The sequence below is a fragment of the Typopeltis vanoorti genome, chromosome 5 (assembly GCF_054136105.1).
Source record: "Typopeltis vanoorti isolate ZY-2024b chromosome 5, IOZ_Tvanoo_1.0, whole genome shotgun sequence".
NCBI classification, from domain to species: Eukaryota; Metazoa; Arthropoda; class Arachnida; order Uropygi; family Thelyphonidae; genus Typopeltis; species Typopeltis vanoorti.
In genome coordinates, this window is record NC_143553.1 from 105,581,729 (window position 1) to 105,603,035 (window position 21,307).

Consider the following 21,307-nt stretch of genomic DNA (forward strand, 5'->3'; position numbering starts at 1 on the left):
TCAATTAATATAAAAATAACATCATATAAATCTTGGTTATGTATGTGTTCATTGGGAAGATGATTCCTTTTTTGAATGGAAACCACTACTTTTGAAGATTGAGTATGTTACGGATACCTTCATACAGTATTGGTATTTGCATTTGAAACAAATGCATTATCTTTTTTATTACAGTTGTCATCAGGTGGTCCTGTGGCACAGATAATATGTCTTTGTAGTTCAGTTTTATACACACACACACACACACACACACACACACTGCTTGGAAAGAAGTCAACTGATACCATAATGCGAGTAACAAACAGGCATGGTGCCCACTTTAACCCTTTATTTGACAGCGTTGCTCTCAGGCAACTTGACTACAGTTGTTCTGTTCTCATGCCAACTATTGTTTATTGCTTCCAGACAACATTTGTCTTCATGGATGCACAGTGAAACACTTTTGCCAACAAATGGTGCCATTTGGGGGTGGAAATGAGAAAAGAACAGTTGTAAAGTCATGTTTGCCTGAGAGCAACACTCTCAAATAAAGGGTTAATAAGATATAGAACGTCCTTCTGCTGTGATGACTGCAGCAATCCTATGGGGACATATTTTCCACAAGTGTATGATAGCGATCAATGTGAATTTTGGACCATTCTTCCAGTAGGCATGTAATAAGGTCCTGCAATGTTGTGGAGTGGATTTCCCTTGACCTCACCTGATGCCCCAGTTCATCTCACAGATGTTCTATGCCTCATCAGGAATCAGTGAAATATAGTGACATTCGTGTCCACAAACCATGCAGTTACAACAGCAGCCTCATGATACAGTGCATTATCTTGCTGAAAGAGATGGTCAGTTCATTAGAGATGCCACAAAGCAGGAAGCATTGCATTGTACAGAATGTTTTGATACTTCTCGGAGTTCAATATTCATGGCACCACAACTAGAGGTCTGAAGTCAAACCAGGAAAAACAGGACCATATCATCATGCCGCCAGCTACAAATTTCATAGTTGGGTTACACACTCCAGTAAGAGACATTCACCAGGCATCCACCACAAACATCTTAAGATTTAAAAATGAATAAACATGTGATTGGGAGTGCTCATGTTTTTCCACTGCTGTTACTAAATGATTAAAGTCAGAATATCCATGCTTATTCCCAACTCCTTTCTGGAGAATAATAAACAAGGCCAACTTTTAAAAAAAGTCTTGACTGCACTTCACATCCAGTTAACCATTCTACTGTATTGTATTGTGAAATAGTGAAATGTTTTATTTATTCAGTTTTTGCATCTTTGTTCTTGCTCAGTAAATCTGGACGAGAAGGACAAGGCTTACCTCCTTTAACTACAGTCATACAATCTGCAAAAACTGGCAGAAAATGGGACATTCAGTAGATCATCAACACTGTTTCTTATTGTAAATATGAGCAAAAAAATTATCAATTATTTATAGAAAATTATATGTTAAAAACTTGTCTAAATATCGGTGTCCTAAACACATCAGTTCACACTTCACACATGTAGAACAGATGAAACTCAGAAAACAAAAACAACTCATGACAAATGACATCGTTCAATTTCAAATAGATTGGTCAACACAATAACTAATCACTACCACTGATTTCTGAGTGCTTTTGTTTCAGCAGACACCTTGCCTCGACTGCTGGATGGTATAAAACCACTGAAACATTAAGAATTTGATCTGCTGCACCATCTTTATTGATTGTTCAAAGGGCTGAAAGGTGTCCATATTTGTGACTGCATATCCTAGCTATTAACTGTGATTCAATGTGTACACGTCCTAAAGTGTCCTCTTCATGAAGCATTAGTATATTATGCTTAATTTTAGGGATCCTGCAAAGCTAGGAAACAATTAGGGGAGTCTTTAACAGGAATAAATACAAAAATATAATATTGGAGATATTGCTTTTCTGTGGGTGTGCATTGCACATCTAGCACACCCTGAATATACACACCTGATATATATCTTTTCTATTCTAAAAAAAACAACTTATTACGATTTATCTGTATAGATTTTTCATTGAACTGTTCTTTGATTCTAGTTTTTTATTTGGAAAAATTCTATATTCTTAAGTTATAAATTTTGCAAGTAATAAAAAAGGAGCAATGCTTTGAATAGTTTTATTATTATATCGTTATATTTATTTTGTATACTTATTGATTACAGGACGGTTCTGCAGATGTCGGTATGGCAAGAATGGCTTATTGCTATGGCTTACATTCACCCTCATAGTGCAGAAGAACAGAAAATTTCAGATATGGTGTATTCCTTATTTCGCATGTTGCTCCATCATGCTATTAAATATGAATATGGTGGCTGGAGAGTTTGGGTAGACACACTAGCAATTGTACATTCTAAGGTTAGGTCACAAGTATTATCTAATAATAAATAATAAATTATTATCTACTAAATAAGTATTATCTACTGTAATCAGATCTGTGTACAATAAATGCTACTAATAATAATGAATTCAGGAACCCAGAAACTTAAATTTATATTTAAAGTTTTATCATTTCAGTTATGATTGTTAGTATGATTCTTTAAAGCCACATAGCTTTTCTTTCACTATCTCAGCTGGTGAAGGTTACTTTTGTTTACTTGCAAAGGTGTAAATTTGAAACATTTCTATCACTAAATCAAGACTGGTCAATAGCTTTGTGTTTTTAATTTTCATTTATAGTGCTGAATCTTGGACAAAAAAGATATGTACAAGCTAAATAGCTTTGCGATGTGCTGGAGAAGGATGTTGAAAGTCTCCTGGATGGATATAAGGTCTAATGAAAGTATAAGTCAACTAAAAATCGATAAATGAAAGAATTCTCAAATATTTTGGCCACATTTCAAGATGTCAAAATGAAAACCTGGAAAAACTTATCATCCAGGTCAAAGTGGAAGGACAAAGAAAAAGGAGACATCCAAAACCAGTATGTTTGGACCAGATTAAAATGATCACAGACTTACTTTGGAGTTTCCCACTACTGCAATAAAAGACAGAAAGAAATGGAGAGACATGAGTCCTGAGGCTTGAGAACACCAAGCAAAAAAAAAAGGTCGATAACTAGATGCTGTATATTCAGAAATAGTTCGGCACTTAGTTGTCATCAAAGCTGAGTTATCAACTTATCTAACCCTTATTTTCCATGTATGATTTTAGTATACTGTAGATAATTAGTCTTACATGGCTTGGATTTACATAAACTAAAATTCTAAAATTGCATTGTTATTAAAGTAGAACACTTGCTGTAGCAAACTTGTACAGACCAAAGAACATTTTACTAAAGCACAAAATTCACTATAGGGAATTTTGGAGGAAAAATATTTCCACCTCTGTATTACTTTTCTGAAATAATTATCTTAAAGTATAATAATGACTATGAATAACTAGACCTTCTAGGTTATTTTCTTCAACTTGTTACAACAAGTTGAAGAAAACAACAAGTTAATTAATTATCTCTGTGTTAACTGAAATATAAGATTTAAAAAAAAAATCTTTCAAGGAAACTTTTATTTGATAACAAACTCAGAATTGGTCATTTATAATTAAATATGGATAGAAAAACAGTTTTTTGCTTCAGTTTTCCCTTGGGCTTTTCAGCTAAACTTGTATTTACTGTGAACAGTGTAAATATCTTTCTATTTAGAGTTTTTCTTCTTTTTCTGGGACTGTATAAAGTTCATAGCTTTATATACAGCATAAATTGAATTACTTCCTCACCTATTTTTCCCTGAGTAATAGAAAGTATTAGGTATTGCAAGAGTGCATACAAAGATAATGACATGAAGATCACAAAAAGATTCTATAAAGGTCACACACATTTAAAATTTTGTTCATATTCAAAATTTATAATTTTTAAAGAAATAATGTTAAATATGAAAGGAGCAATAATTTTAGTATGAACCTTATATATTCACCACTTAAAATGCTACATGGACAAATGTCCGTTGGGTACTACTCTACTGTTACTGAAACTCAGCATGGAAGAAAGGTGTAGGTATCCTAAAAGTTTATTGCCTTAATTAAAGTGCTTCTGAAAGGAAATGGGGTAAGATACATTTATGCTTTTAAGAGATATACTGAAAGATTTCTGTAGATAAACACCTGGAGGTCTAGTTATCCACATTGAATATCATACCTCAAGGTATTTATTGCAGAAAAGTAATCAAAAGGAGGGAATACTTTTCTTCAAACTCATAGTGAATTTTGAAATCGCTTTGTTGGTTTCTACAGGTTTGCCATAGCAAGCAGCTGTTCCAGTAACAGTAATGTTGCTTTGTTGATTTTATCTTATTATGTCAATCTCATGTAACATTAATTATCTGTGGTATTCTAGAATCAAATTTGCACTCAGGGTTTGATAAGCTGAAAAGGAAATAATATTGTTAATTTTCATTATATTATAAAACTTTTTCTTCCAAGAGGCAAGGCAGTTTGAAACATGTAATTACTGCAAGGCTAAAAAGCATTCTGTAAACTACAATTTTCATATAATAATTTTAGGACTTCTTTTGTTGACTTCGATGATCTGGAAAAAACAAAACAAAAAAGTTTGAAACAAAATGGTGGATATTCTTTGCCTTTTGTGTGCTTAATTGCATATCTCAATATAAATGCTCTTATGGAGGCTCTGTTCTATCACAAACCCTCTTCCTTCTATATATAAACAACCTACTCCAGCTGACTGCCAATCCAGTATGCAGTTTTGCTGATGACAGCACATTACACTTCTCCTTTTCATTTGTTAAACCCTGCAAAGCACAAATCACCACAACCTCCAGAAATCTAATCTCTATTACTTTAAATTCTGATCTTCAAAGCATTCATCAATGGGATTTGGATAACATTATCAACTTCAATGCCAGCAAAATACAGCTCTGCATTATTTCCCACAAAAAAAGAACCCTGTTCTTTCATTCTTACCATTGACAATATACTCAAATCTCTATTTAAGATGAGATTTGTATTCTCAGAATAAATAACTCTAACCTGAAATCACTCTTTGCACAAACATATTACAAATATTTCCTCTGCATCCAAAAAAGATTAGGCTTTTTCTTTTGCTCGAGGCATTATTTTAACTCCAACAACCCTATATAAATCACAAATCTGTCTAAAAATTGAATGCTGTTCTCATATCTGTGGTGGTGCCTCTAAGAGCTTCCTGAAAATACCAGATTTTATATAGAAAAGAGCAGTTAGATTGATCGATGACTCTCTCTCTCACCAATACACTTCACTCACTTTTTTATAGGCATTCAGTCTCTGCAGCCAGCATCTTCTATAAATACTTCTGTGGCTGCTGTTCATCAGAATTAACATCAGTAATTCCCCAACCCTCTTGCAAATCCATTCGAACAAGTGCTGCATCTAACCAACATCCCCTCTCAAAGCCACATAGCAAATTTCTACTCTTCTTCATTTATGCCTTTGATTGCTGCCTCTCGAATAGTCTTCCACCACATGTTGCTCAAGGAATGCAATCCATAGCTTTTCAAATCAAATGTAAATAAGTTCCTTATTGCCCATCCATGGTACTAGTGTACTATAAGTTACCCCACCTCTCGTGGATGAGTTCCCCAAAAAAATAAAAATAATTAACATTTAAGTGTCAGAAATGCTAAATAAAGGCACTGCAAGTATAAAAATAAGGAAATGACTGTGGACATTTGTAAAAGGCACTTTTAGTAATGACATTTCTTTATAGTGACACCATTCGTTGTCATAATAGTGAACCTAGAACTGCTTTTGGTGTCACTGGAAGGAATTAAGATACAGAATGCACTTAGGTTAGGTCGATAATAAATTATTGAATATGAGCAAAATAAGTCTCATTTCAAGTTTTCAAAAAAAAAACAGTTTTTATTAAGAAGATTGTAAAGCTGTAAAAACCATATTCATTATCCAAAACTAATGCATCTGTTCATTTCACTATTCATTCATCTCTCTCTCTCTTTCTTGCCCCTACTCTGTTCTCATAAATCTTGGTATACAGTTGTGTGCTACTTGTATCAGATGCTTCCAAATCATTTCCCATACTCACTCAACCTTTTTCCCCTCCACAGCTTATGAATACTATACTATTGAGGCTAGTTGATTTCAGAGCTTCTCGTAATCACCCCACTTATCCATTTTTGTCAGCAATCTTTTCCTGTTTTACCACCACCCAAACCAGTACTTCATAATTGTTCTCAGCAACCTCATTAAACATATTATCCCATCCCATAGTTTAAAACCTTGACTTACTTTCATCACATACTACTTACCTCTGAGATGTTTCTCAGAGATAAGATGGTTCTCTCTCAGAAACTCAACAATTTCACTCTCCTTGTTTCTATATACTATCTCTTCCTTCCAATCCACATACCTATAATTAAAATCTTATTATATACGATATCTCCATGGAGTCCAGAGACTCATTGTGGGACACTCAAACTAACTTACACATAAAAACCTACCATACCTCTTCTTAAACTCATTCACTATCAGGGAACTCGCAACTAATTCTGGTCCATTCCACTCATTCACCACTCTTCATGCAAAAAATTTGGTCTATAGCCCCCCCTCCCCCACTAACCACATTCTTACACAGCTTCTATGGATGGCCCTTAGTTCTCTGACTATCTGTCCTTTATTTAAAATTTTCTTTTGCATCAATTTTATAAATCCCCTTTAATATCTTAAAAGTTTCTATCATATCCCCTCTTTTCTGCCTATCAACTAAACTTTGTAACCCACAAACCTTCAACCTGTCCTCATGTGGATCATTCCACAAATCTGTCACCAGCTTAGTCACTTGTCTTTGAATCTTCTCTACCACTTCCTGATTCCCCCAAGAAATGCAAGTGACCAAATCTGTGCACAGTAGTTGAGATGCAGCCAAATCATAGTTATATAAAGCAAGACAGTAACCTCCATATCTTTACTTGCTAGCATGATTGTCATCCAAGTAATCCTTTGAGCTATTTTACCAACTTTTACAATATGCCCTCTGGACTTCAAATCTCTGTCCACCATTATCCCCAATTCCTTAACCTCATCAATTTCCTGCAATCCAGTATGATCCAGGTGATATATATGCAATATGTAACCTCAACTCAAAGTGCATAACCCTACATTTTGCAACATTAAATTGACAATCATTATACTTTTCCCATAATGCAAAGTTATCTGAATCACCCTGCAGGATATCTACATCACCTTTATCAACTTGCTCTCCCCAGTTTTGCATAATCAGAAAACAACTGAATATCCCCTCTTAAATCTTTTCCTATATTATTGATATTAAAATTAAGGCATATTGGCCATAGTATAAATCCCTGAGGTACTCCACTAGTCACACTCATTCTTCTAGATTCTACTCCACCATATACTACTCTCTGGTGTGTGTGTGTGTCTGTCAGCCACCTCCCCTTTATCCATATTACTAGCTTCATATTCACTCCCATTTGCACATTAGATTTCAATGTCGCATTCTCTCATATGCCTTTGCAAAGTCCAGCAATATCATGGTGTAGCCATATGCTTTATCCTATTGTGCTGTCACTTTATTATAAAATAATTAAAATCTTATGAGGATCACCTTTCTTTCTTTCTAAACATTTCAATCTGTGCTGTAATATTCTGTTAATTTCACCCTCACAACAAACAGCTTTAAAATCTTCATTTACTACTATTTTCCACTTTCACTAAGAGTGGAACTGGAAAATAGTAGTATCATTAATTGCACTCTCCCTGCTGTTTTCACCTTTTATTCTCTCTGGAAAATTTATCCCTCCATTTCTGTTCTCTGACAGTATATCATCCTCAGATATCCAAGTTTCCCATATACTAGTTATCTTTGGGCATATTGACTCAATCATCATTATTGCCCATGGGTCCAGTCCTTGTTGGTGTCTAATGCCTGTTTCACCATCCTTTGCCACTTCTGTCTGCTGCCAGATGACTCAAATTCTGCAAACTTTTTCTACTCCACTCTTTCACATACTCTACCCACTCTTGTCTTGGCCATCCTCTTCTATTTATGCCATCCATTGTACCAAGCATCAAGGTTTTGATCTTTCTACTGTTATCCATTCTTTATATGACCAAAAAGCTTTAGTTTCCTTTGAATGATTTTCTGCATTAGATTTTCTTTGCTGTTTACTTTGTGATACAGTTCTTCATTTGTTACCTTTTATACCCATCTAATTTGAAGAATTTTTATATAACTTTTCTTTCAAAAGCCAATATTCATCTCACAGAGTCTTTGAACGTTTCCCATGACTCTGTGAGATGATTATTGGCTTTTGTGAATATGCATGTTTCTAGCAGTCTCAGCTTTATCGGAAAGCTCAATGATTTACTTTTTCATATCTTATCCATTGCCTGTAGGTTTACATTAGCTTTTGTGATCTGGGATCTTATTTCTTTCTTACAATCTAAATCATGTGTGATGATGCTCCTTAGGTATTTGAAGTTTCTAACCTCTTCTAGCTTTTGTTAATTAACCTTTAATTGCTTTTTCATCCTCTTTTCTCTGAATATCATTCATTTGGTTTTATCCATGTTCATTATCAGCTTATATTCTTTCCTCCTTCCCTTAACTTCAGCACTGTTTTTTACTAGTTTCTCTTCATCTTCTTCAGTAATGACTCTGTCATCTGCATATCGCAGGTTGTTTATCTTAGTACCTTGAATCGAAATTCCCTTATATTATCCTTTATGACATCCAGTGCTCTTTCTAAAAGCAGAATAAAGATGTTTGGGGATATTGGGTCTCCTTGTTTCATGCCTCTTGTCTGGACCCATCTTCCTATTTCTCCTCTGGTTCTCGCAGCAGCCTCTGCATTGCCGTTGATGTTCTGCAAGAGACATATTACTTTCTTGTCTGTTCCATAAGGTTCGAGTACAGTCCATGCCACTTTCTGATCTATACTGTCAAATGCTTACTGAAAGTCAGCAACATAGGTAATTGGCTTAAGCATTTTTATTTTTATGTAGAGCTTTTTCCACAATGAATCTTAACATTAGTATTTGGTGCACAGTATTCCTGTCTCTTCTAAATCCTGCTTGTTTCTCTTCCACATTTCTTCACTTAGCTTCCTTAATTCTTTCTGTTAATATCATCATAAGTACTTTTCCCACATGACTCTTTTGAGCTATTGTTCTATAATTTTTGCAGTCCATTTTGCTTCCTTTTTTGTGAATAGGTATTAAGCTTGATTTTGTCCATTTTTTTGATATTTTGCCTTCCTCCCATGCCATGTTACATAACCAGTACAGTTTGTCTATTATCACCTCACCATCATGTATCAACATCTTTCCGGTGATCTTGCTTTTACATTTTGCAAAAATGTAAAAGCAAGATCACCCAATACTTACAGTTTTTCAGATGTTTCACTGCCTTTATTACCTCATCTCTCAGTATATCTGTTTCTCCATCTGTGTTTGGTGATATTTCCCTCAATTCATCAGTTAACTTCTTTTGGACCTCAACAAACTGGAAATTGGCCTATATTCAGCCCATTCCCAAGAAGGGTGACAAGTCACTGCTAGCCAATTACCGCCTTATCTGGCTTACCTCAGTCCTGTCAAAGGTAATGAAAAAAATCATCAATTCCCAACTCTTACACTATCTTGAAGACACTCACGAAATAAATGACTGCCAGTATGGATTCCGCCACTGCCGATCAACAGGAGATCTACTCACATACGTCACCCATCTCTGGACAAATGCTATGGAGAGGTTTGGCGAATCTCAAGTGGTTGCATTAGATATCTCCAAAGCCTTTGACCAGGTCTGGCACAAAGGCCTACTAGGCAAACTACCATCATTTGGTCTGACCCAGGACGTCTGTAGGTGGATTGCCAGTTTTCTGTCTGGACACACACTGTGTGTGATAGTGGACGGCTCCCTATCCTCTCACCACTCAATTAATGCTGGGGTCCCACAAGGCTCTGTCCTCTCACCAACCCTCTTCCTACTTTATATCAATGACCCACTGCAGTTGACCTCCAACCCAATATACAGTTTTGCAGAGGATATCACACTGCACTCCTCGCTTGCATTTGATAAGCCTTACCCTACACAACTCACCTCAACCTACAGAACATCAACCACCACCACCCTCAACTCTGATCTCCAAGCCATCCTACAATGGGGTTCGGATAACCTCATAAATTTCAACGCCAATAAAACCCAATTCTGTACTATTTCCCATAAAAAAGAACAATTTTTCCCCAGTATTCTTTTTGATGATACCCAAATTTCCTGAGAGTTTGAGATCTCACTCCTTGGAATCACCCTCACATCAAACCTCTCCTGGCATAAACATATCTCAAACATTGCATCCTCAGCCTCAAAAAAACTAGGATTTCTCTTTCGTTCAAGACTTACTTCACTCCCGAACAGCTATTAACATTACACAAGTCATAAATCCATCCAACTATTGAATACTGCTCCCACATATGGGGTAAGCCCCTAAAAGCTCTCTCAAAATGCTCAACTCAATACAGAGGAGAGCAATTAGACTTATCAATGATCCATCCCTTACCAATTCTCTCCCCCCACTTTCACACAGACGTATGGTCTCTGCAGTATGTTTATTCTACAAATCTTTCCATAGGAAATGCTCATCTGAAATTACATCAATAATTCCCCCGCTAAGTACTAAGCTCATTGGAACACGTGCAGTTGCTGCACAACATCCCTTCACAGTACACCTAGAAACAAACAGAACAAGTTTCTTTTTTCCTTCCCTTCATCCCTGCAACTGCTGCACTGTGGAACAGTCCCACTTGCTGTGTTTCTCAAGGAATACAACTTAATGTCATTCAAATCAAATGTAAACAAATTCCTCCTTTCCCAACCCACTACCCATATATGGTACTAATGTACTATAGGTTGACCAATCAACCTCCTGTGTATGGGCCCAACATTAAAAAAAAAAAAAAAAAAAAAAAAAAAAAAAAAAAAAAAAAAACCCTCTTCCTGTGTCTGAGCAGTATCTTGTCCATCTCTCTCCTGCGTCTTCTGTGTTCATCAAGATTTGACCTATGGCTGTTTGCCTGGATGAAGGAAGAGGGGTGCTTAAGGGTCAAAGCTGTATAACTAAGAGGAGACCTCCACATAGCCTTTAAAGGAATGCGGAGAACCGACCAGGGCTTCTGACCTAATGTCCAATCCTCACCTTCTCGTGGTGCACCCTATTGGGTATCTACTTTGATACTGAACGAACGAGGATGGGCTAGCAATTTGGGATTTAGCCGACCAAATTGTATTCCTATTGGTTAAACCAAAATAAAAAATGATGGTACAACATGACAAAATTTCATGCCGGCTGGGGCGTCACCTGGTTAAACAAGGCCCCCGTTGTTTTCGCCAGGGAACCAGGGCGAACAGCGAAAAGTCAGCTACTGGAACAAATCTGAAAACAAACCCCAACTCAACATCACCAGAGTTAAAGATCGGTACTATCAACGTAAGAAGCCTGAATGGCAAAGAAATGGAGCTAGCTGAGGAATTAGATAAGTACCAGATCGACATAATAGGTGTGACTGAAACAAAAAAGACCAAAACTGGTGAGATCTTTCTGAGCAATAAATACAAAATGTTATATTCAGGCAATGACAATCAAGGAAAAGAAGGAGTAGCCATAGTATTCAACACAAAACACGAGGCTAATCTTCTTGAATGGAAGTCAGTCTCAAGTACAGTAATGTGGGCAAATATGAGAATGGGAAACTGGACAATGAGACTTATTTGTGCCTATGGTCCCACAGAAGGTTCTACTAAGGTAGAAGTGGAGGAATTTTTTGAGGCTTTAGAAAAAGCAACTGACACAATGAAAAAGGAAAACTCGGTCCTTGTTGGGGATCTAAATAGCAGAGTAGGAAATGATTGTGAGACATACAAAAATATTTTGGGAAAATTTGGAGAAAAGAGCAAAGCTAATAATAATGGCAAATGTCTGTTGGATTTCTGCTCAGGACATGGACTGGTTATTACTAACACCATGTTCCAACATAAAAATGTGCACAAATTCACATGGAGAGAAGAGGCTAGGAATAAGAAAAGTCTCATTGACTATGTTATTGTTGATAGTGATGTTTTCTCCCTGATGCAGGACACCAGAGTGTACAGAGAATTTGGAATTGGAAGTGATCACTATTTAGTCTTGAGCAGGATAAAATTGAATTTCATATTGAAAAGAATAACATGTAAGAAAGTTTTAAAGCGAATAAAAGTTGAGCAGCTCTCAGATGTGAACTGTAGACTAAAATACAGAAAGATTATTGAAAAGAAAATGAAAGAGTTTGAGAACAGGAATCAAACCTTGGAGATTCAGTGGCAAAGTCTGAAGAAAACATTGATTGATTCTTCCAGAGAGGCATGTGGTGAGGTTGTGTGCAAGGATAAAAAAATCAGAATTCCCTGGTGGACACAGGAAGTTAAAGAGGTAGTGAAGGAAAAGAAGAAAGCATATCAAAAGTTCCTGGCAAATAAGTCAGTTTTTACTCTTACAGAATACAGAGACAAATGTAAGAAAGCTAAACAATGTGTAAAACTAGCTAAACAAAAGTCATGGGAGGACTTTGGCAAGAATATAGAAATTAAATATCAAGAAGGTGGAAAATATTCTGGAGGTTGTTGAAGAAGCTTAGGAATGGAGGAAAGAGTGCTGTAAAAGGAGTTAGAGATGATAATGGTGACATGAAAACAGGAGAAAAAGATATCCTTGAAGTATGGAGTAATTACTTTGAAAAACTGCTAAATGAAACAAGCAGTGATTACAGCACAGTGATAAAAAACACTGACCAGGCATGCAGTCAGGAATACATATCCATACTTGAAGTAGAAAAAGCCATCAAAGGTTTGAAATGTGGAAAGGCAGCAGGAGTAGATGATATTCGACCAGAAATGCTGAAGTATGGTGGTATAAAAGTTTTACAGTGGCTGCACTGCATAGTTCAGAAAGCCTGGACAGAGGGACGAATTCCAGATGATTGGAGTAGAGCTCTCATAGTACCCATATATAAAAAGGGAAATAAAACTGAATGTGAGAATTACAGAGGTATTTCCCTACTGAGTGTTCCTGGCAAGATCTATGCAAGTATACTTGAGAAATGGTTGAGAAGAATTGTGGAAGAAAAGCTTGGTGTAGAACAAGCTGGATTCACGCCAAATAGAGGCTGTCAGGATCAGATCATCACTTTACGACAAATAGTCGAGAAAGCATGGGAATATAACAAAGATCTGTATTTAAGTTTTGTCGATTTGAAAAAGGCATATGACAAGGTGCCAAGAGAGAAGCTATTCAATATGCTGCAGTTATATGGTATCATTGGGGCATTATATCAAGCAATAGTCTTTATTTGAGTTGTAAGTCAGCAGTTAGAATTGAAGAAAGTACAGGAAGATGGTTTAATGTTAAATCTGGTGTGAGACAAGGATGTACATTATCCCCTCTGTTATTCATTATCTATATGAATCACATTATGAAGGAATGTGGTATTAAAACTGATATCAAAATTGGAGATGTTAATGTCAGCTCTTTGCTTTATGCAGATGATGTTATACTTCTAAATAAATCTGCTACAAGTCTGCAAGATTCTCTGACTAAATTGAATAGCTGTTGTAATAGATATGGTATGAAGGTCAGCAATAAAAAGACAAAGACAATGAAAATAGGCAGAATCATTGAAAATGTCAACTGTGTTGTGAATGGAGAACCTGTGGAACAAGTAAAACATTTCAGCTACTTAGGCACGATTTTTACTGAAGATGATAAATTAAATATAGAAATAGACAACAGAATCAGCAAAGCTGGTATGGTGGGAAGTGAATTGAATAAATTCATATGTAATAAGAAAGAAATTAGTTGGAACACTAAATTAGCTGTATACAAGACAGTGTTCAAACCAGTTTTATCTTATGGATCTGATAGCTGGGTCAGAAGTAAAACACTTGACCAAAGACTAGAGACCACAGATATGAGAGTCCTGAGAAATATTAGAGGCGTGAACAGATGGCATCAATGGCAATATCATATTAAAAATGAGGCTATTAGGAAAGAACTTGACATTGTCAGCATCCAGGAATGCGTTAGCAGAGCTAATCTCAGGTGGTATGGTCACTTAAATAGAATGGGAGAGGAAAGATTAGCAAAACAAGTGTTTTCTGCCAGGTTGGCAGGAAAGCGACCCAGAGGAAGACCAAGATATAGGTGGATTGATACGGTACAAAGTGCCTTAGATGATAGAAATATAAGATCTGATAATTTTGGAGTCTTGACAAGTAGCAGACTGATTTGGAGGAAAATTGTAGATAGGAAGTTAGTAATGATGTAATTTTTTCATGTAGTACTGTCATATCCTGTACACCCCTTGAGGGTACATGGCAGGAATTTGATGATGATGATGATGATGGCTGTTTGCTTCCATTTCTTGTCGATGTTTCTCATCATCTTATGTACTTTTCTTCTTCTGTATTCACCAAAATTATTTATTGATATCTTTGCACTGTTCCTCTAGCCATTTTGATTTTTGTCTCTTAACCGCCTTCTTCACTTCATTGCATTTTCATCTATATTCTTCTTTCGTTTCCACAGAAATTTCTCTCATAATCTTTAAAGCTTTCTTTTCTTGAATTATCTTTAATGTCTCCTGTAAGGTCCTCCTCTTTGAATTTTCTGTTTCTGGTAGTGTTTGTTCCACTGATTTATTGATTGTAGACACCACTTTGTTGTTTCTATCCTCCAGTTCCTTACTTAATGGACTTTAGTTCTTCTTTGAGCACTTTTCGATATATTTTCCCTGTGATTTCCTCATTTAGTGTCTTCATATCTCTCTGATTCTGAAACTGTGCGTTTACTTGTTGCTTGAGTTTCAACTTGAAATTGGCAATCACTAAGCAATGATCTGATTCCATGTCTGGTCCTTGAAATGCTTGACACTGCTGAACTGATGTGATTCATCTCTTGTTTATGAGTATCATGTCTAGCATATTCTTAGTTCTTCTGTAGCGTGACTGCTGTGTCCACTTCCTGCAGTCTTTTTTGGTGGAAATGTGTTTTATAAATTACCGTGTCATGCTTCAAGGCAAATTCAATCATTCTTTCTCCTCTTACATTACTTTCTCCATATCCATATTTGTCCATTATTCTTTCCCATCCTTCATTGTCCTTTTCAATCTTCACATTCAATCTCCTTCAATAATTAGTATATCTTTCTTTGGCACTGATTTCAAGGTTATTTCCAAGTTGCTATAGAGTAATTATTTTTTCTTCAGTACTTTCAGAAGTGGATGAATAGACCTGAATTGATGTGATATTTAACTTGCTGAAAATATAATCATTATTATTCTGTCATTTATATATCCTAATATGGTTTGTATCCTAATAATCTTCTCTTTCTCTTTTGCTTAGAATAAATCCAACTACTGTCTCATGTTTTATACTATTGCCACACCAAGTGATTCTTCCACCTCTCATATTTCCTGACTCTGTCCAGCCTATTTACACTAATCCAAGGATGTCACATAGGTATCACCCCATCTCCTTGCAAAATAAGTCTAACTTTCCCAGAGCACATAAAGTACAGACATTCTATGTTTCTATTGATAACATGTCTCTTGATGGTTTTAAGTTTATTGCACTGCTTCTGGTAGCTAACTTGGCAGCCCAACCCTAATTGCTCAGTTTGGTTTGCGGTCCTTGTTTATCCAGGCAACATCCAATCCAGCATGTTGTACTTTTCCTTTGCATTTCTGCATTGTACAAGATTTCAATCGTATTTTGTTTCTACAGTCAGCATATTGACACTCATGTGACCAACCTTAATGGTTTGTTCAGCTGTCCCTAACATAGGGAGCAGATGCTGTTTGCATCTGTCCGCTATGGATCAGATGCTGCTGTTGCCTGTTGGTCCATGGGAGGTATTTCATTTCCCTCCTACCATACATATCTGAGAGACATTCCCCTATCTGTCACCCAGGGACATACTACCTAGTAGTTTCAGGCTCCCTCAAGGGATTGACTCAATCAATGCAAAATCTGATCTTTTATTTCTTATACATTAGTATAAGAACATAATAATCTTTTTTTTTTTTTTTTTTGATTCCATCCACGAGCATCATCACTTTTTACTGGCTGCTATAGCACACCTTCTTCTCCACTCTGACCACTTCTGTTTCCCTGTTCCTTACTTCATTTATCACTTTCATCCTCACTGTTATGCATTCTGTCACTCTATCCTGCCATAATCACTATATACAGCCAAGCGGGCATGCAAAAGAATGGAGTCTTGTAGATTCCCAGAATTATTTGTGGTGATAAAGGTTGAGGATAAACGTCTTTCTGCCATCACACACACATATGTAATCTTAGAGAAATTGCTGGTAACTTATTTGCAGAATTCAGAAGACAAACCATATGATTAAGCTTACTTAATATGCCTTTGTGCAAAATATGATCAAATGTCTTAGAGATAGCAGATCTCTCTCTCTCTATGATTGGCAATAGCAGAATTCACTATGGCAATCATTTACTAGTTGAGAGGTTTCCAGGTAGTGTAGAAGCTGACTGTTTTAGAATTTCTTCATTACTTTAGAAAGAATTGATGGGATAGCGGTTTTGAAATAGGTTGAATATGATCTAATTTTCAAGCTGTAGGATAAATTCAGCTAGAACAGTAGAGCATAATAAAGACACAAAAAAAAAGGGAGGGGGGGGGGACATTACAGTAACTCTGGAGCACAAAACCTGAAGTTAAATCAGAAAAATGCCATCATGATGACTTTTTTTTTATATTAATTTTGGACAAGATTCTTCTGATCTCTTTCCATAAGAAAGAGATCAGAACACTCACAAAGATATCACAATCCTCAGTATCTCAAAGGAGGCATCATAATGATATATCTTGGAACAGCTATATCATTATGATGCCTCCTTTGAGATAATATAGAATTGACTCTTTAGAACTCATTGGAGTAGAATGTTTTTTTATATACAGTGAATAGTATGCTATTATGAATTTCTTTAATCATAGGATTATAATTATGTAACTTTGGTCAGAACTTTTCTGTAGTTTGTTAATAGTGAGATGGTTTGCTATAATAGTACACATTATAATTGTGTCATTTTATAAATCATTGGGTTGTTAACTACCAAATGGCCACACAGAAAAAATATACACAAAAATATTCATATCCAAAGGCTATATTAACTTCAATGGATACTTTATGTATCCATTGAATTATGGACATATATATACGACAAGGTTGATATGAGTTAAGCTACAGGTGTTTTTATCAGAATAACATAGAATTTAACCATTCACTTTTATAACAGCTTAAAAATAATGTAGAAGTGTTTGTTTGCAGTACTGTTTAATGTGTCTTTTCCTTGGATTATTGTCTAATTTTTTTTTTTTAAATAATGTACATTTCAGGTGTCACTCGAAGAATTCAAGTTGCAGTTTTCCCAGATGTATGAGCAGTATGAACAAAGGAGGTCAGATCATATTAGTGATCCAGCACTTCGCAAACAAAAGCCAATTAGCACCATCTCAGGACTGGATTACAACCGCCGTGCCTTAACTAGCTCAAATCCACCCAGGCCTGACATAGTTCATTTAAGAGAACTAGATGAAAACAATGCCAAAAGTGAAAACAGTGCCACTTTTTATGTGCAGCATCCAGCCACTCTTTTGCTTTCTGCATCCTCTGAGGATGGAATAGGGTTACAGAACTGTATAGAAAATTGTTCAGACTGCTCACTAATATCAGAAACCAACCAGAAACTGACTAATGAAGAGAATAATCTTCCTTCTATTAGTAATGAGGTATGCAGCGAAATTCAGAGAACATCTGCTTCTAATTCAGTTATTACCATAGAAGAAGTACCACTGCATTTATCACTCACTTCAGTAAATACTTCCAGTAGTTCTGCTGATGGTGGTGGTGATTTGAAAGTAATTGATGATGAAACTTCCCATTACTTTCCATCTGAAGAGGTGCTTACTGCAGAGAAACAGGATTGTCCATACTCCTCATCTGAAAAAGAGCAATATATGCTCACTTCTTCCATCCAGGAATCTAATACTCTTGCTGTGATTCCTGCTGATTCTGATAATGCAGAGACTGGATGCATTATAGATAGCAAACATTTAGAAAACAGAAATGAAAACATTGAAGATAGTTGTATTGTACCTTCTATTTCCAGTACATTTCAAACTTCAAATGAACTAGATAAAAATAAAGTTTTAGAGCAAAACATATCTGATACCGAAGAGCATTCCAAATGTGATCTCTCATGCAGCTTAAGTTCAACCAATGTTAAAAATGGATCCGTATCATCTGTTGATAATGAGAATAAAATAGACAGTTCTGCTGAAAATGGGGAAACAGATGTGCTTCAGTCTACTGTGGGTCTTCCAGATGACCAACTTTCAAAAATAGATAGCACCTTTGTAGAGAAATTCCCAGTTGAAAAAATAGCTACAGTAAATGAAGCATGCAATACAACAGAAGAGGAAAATGAAAAGAGAGAATCTTCTGAAGATAAAGCATTTATTTGTGATGAAACATATTTACATCTGGGTTATGAGGAAACAGAGAGTGATCAGAATTTAGATAACAATACCAGTGGAAAAGGACAACAAATGGAAGTTAGTGACGTATCTATAAAGAATGCTGGAGATGAGACTAGATCTAATGAATGTGAAATTATCAACACTGGGTTTACTCTTGTTGAACAAAAAGAACCTGCTTTAGATTCAAGTGAGATGGATTGTAGTCTGAAAGATGAGAAAGAAAAAGAAACTGAAGTACCACTTGTGCAACAAGTAGTGAATGATTTTTCTGAGTGTACTATTTTGCAAACTGACACAGAAGTTGAAAAGCTGTCAGAACCACAGGAATGCGAAGATAAAATAATGAAAGTTGCTGAGACAAACTTGACTAACATATCTGATAATGATAATATTTCTGAGCTTTCAAACGTTTCAGAAAATGGTATCTCTTTGGTTACAGAATCAAATATGCACCACTTTGGAGAATCAGAAATAAACAGCACAGATAGGACTGAAAATCATGTGCAGAATTCGGAAGAAAATCTTAACTTAAAAAATTTAGCTACACTGGAAAAAAGTTTTAATATTGAGGGAATAGAAATCAGAAATGCTGTTGAAGGAATTTCCAATGTATCTCTTGTTAGTATAGTAGATGAGGAAAATAATAATATTAAAAGAAATACCACTGATAATTCTCTTGATCTGGGAGAAGATGAAAGAAGACGTCTTGAAGAATGTGACGTTATGACTGCAGAAATTAGCACCATTGAAGGTCAGTTAGAGAAGGAAAGAAAACTGATGGGAGAAGCACATGTCCATATAGTTCAAGATAATGATGAAGAGGTTGCTAATAAAATGAATGATTCTGTAGAGAAAGCAGGCATGGATTCTTGCATTGATAATGAAGGTGGTGATGGGCTAGATAATATGGAAAATAAATGTCCACTAATTAGTCAGATCTCAAATATCCAAACCATTAATAATATCTCTGAAACTGATAATGCCATTGTTCGAAGGTCACGTAGTGTTAGCGCACCTCGTAAGCATACACCTAATGTGCAGCAACGACCAAAATCAGTTTCTGTGTCAAACAGTCATCGATCTAGTTCTGCTGGTGGCTCAAGCAGACAAATGTTTAATTCAGGACCAACGCGCCCACCATTTCGTATTCCAGAATTCCGGTGGTCTGCTATTCATCAGAGGCTTCTTTCGGATCTATTGTTTTCATTAGAAACTGATATTCAGGTCTGGAGAAGGTAAGCACTTTGATTTATATACCTTACAGTATGTGTTCATAGTTATGTCAGGACATAATTTTAATTAAATAAATGCAATTTGACTTGTATTTATGAAGTTATGATGGTCATTGTACACTGATTTTAAGAAATAATTTTTAACTTTGTTTTATCATCTGCACTAGTGATCATGAGTTTAGAACAAATTTAAATTACCACCAACTAGTTCCCACACTACATAAAATGGTAGTGAAAAACACAGTCAGACCATCCCGATTATTTGGTGGCGACTCCTTTCCCTATATCATAAATGAATGTAAAGTATTGGTGTTTGCCTGATTTAAACAAATGCTGTGTAAAAATGGAAATTGGGATCTTTAATCATGATGGTAGGGGATACACTTGTTATACAATAGGTTTGCACTGTAAGTGTGTTGACAAATTCTCTTCTTTTGTCTAATATAGTCCATTCAAATTAGGAAAAGCATCTAAAATTATTTATGAAGTTTTGAAAATTGCAGAGAAGTTCTAAAGAGTTTAGAGAATTAAGAGCGTCTCTGCCTGCTGTTATTAATTACAAGAATCATCGAGAGCACAAATTTGACCTGCTGTATTTCCAGTTCTAAATTGAATCTTATTCATCCTCTTTTATTTCAAGGAGGTGTTCAACAGCATGTAACTTACCAAATTTGAAATTATATTTGGTTAATGAAAGAAATAAAAGCACTTTGAAAATAGCATTGATTTTTGACCCTTTGCTTCTTACAAGATACACTAATCTGGTATGGATCCTTTGACTTTGATTACTATCACTCAGGTTTTCTTATTTATTGGAAAAACAGATGCCTAAAGCTAATAATTAACTAACTATATTCCAAAGTTTCTCATTTCAAACAAGTTTCTCCTTTCCCAACCCTCTACTTATATATGGTACTAATGTACTATAGGTTGACCAGCCAGCCTCTTGTATATGGGCCCAACATTAAAAAATAATAATAAAATAAAATAAAAAATTATTTAGCTAATTAGATTATTAAACCAATATTTGCCTTGGTTTGCCAAGGAATCTTCATTAGAATGAAAAGATGTATTGAGCATGTGCATGCAGTCACACTAGTAGGAAAGCAAACACAGATTGTAAAAGGCAGGCTCCTACAATTCTCAACTGACACACTGACTATGGGCACAGTGATGGACACTTCCTGATGGTCTCAACGTGCTGGTCTCCTAGATTTTTGGCAGTGTGATCAGCTGAATTTGCTCAAGTTTGGGGAATGTTGTAGTGCTATGGCAGATTCCAGAGATAGTCTCTATGTTTTAAATTTATTTCTACACATGAGGTTTTCTTCCACTGGATCTAGTGATCCATATCCATAGAATGATCTGCCACCATGGAATAACTGTACTGTAGATGGACATATTTTCTGTATTTCAACTTGCACCTGCAAGCTTAAATACTTGAGAATGCATACACTTTGTTTGAACTGCCCAGATGTAGGAAATGGCAATGGATT

General features: G+C 35.7%; 1 protein-coding gene across 1 annotated transcript in view; it reads left to right on the forward strand.

Moving 5' to 3' along the window:
- rg (A kinase anchor protein rugose) overlaps window positions 1-21,307 on the forward strand; it is a 1,380,990-nt gene that overhangs the window by 510,778 nt on the left and 848,905 nt on the right. The window contains exons 23-24 of the mRNA XM_090393458.1: window positions 2,178-2,370; window positions 17,437-19,814. Of these exons, the coding sequence (XP_090249584.1) occupies window positions 2,178-2,370; window positions 17,437-19,814 (2,571 nt within the window). The remainder of the gene's footprint in view (window positions 1-2,177; window positions 2,371-17,436; window positions 19,815-21,307) is intronic.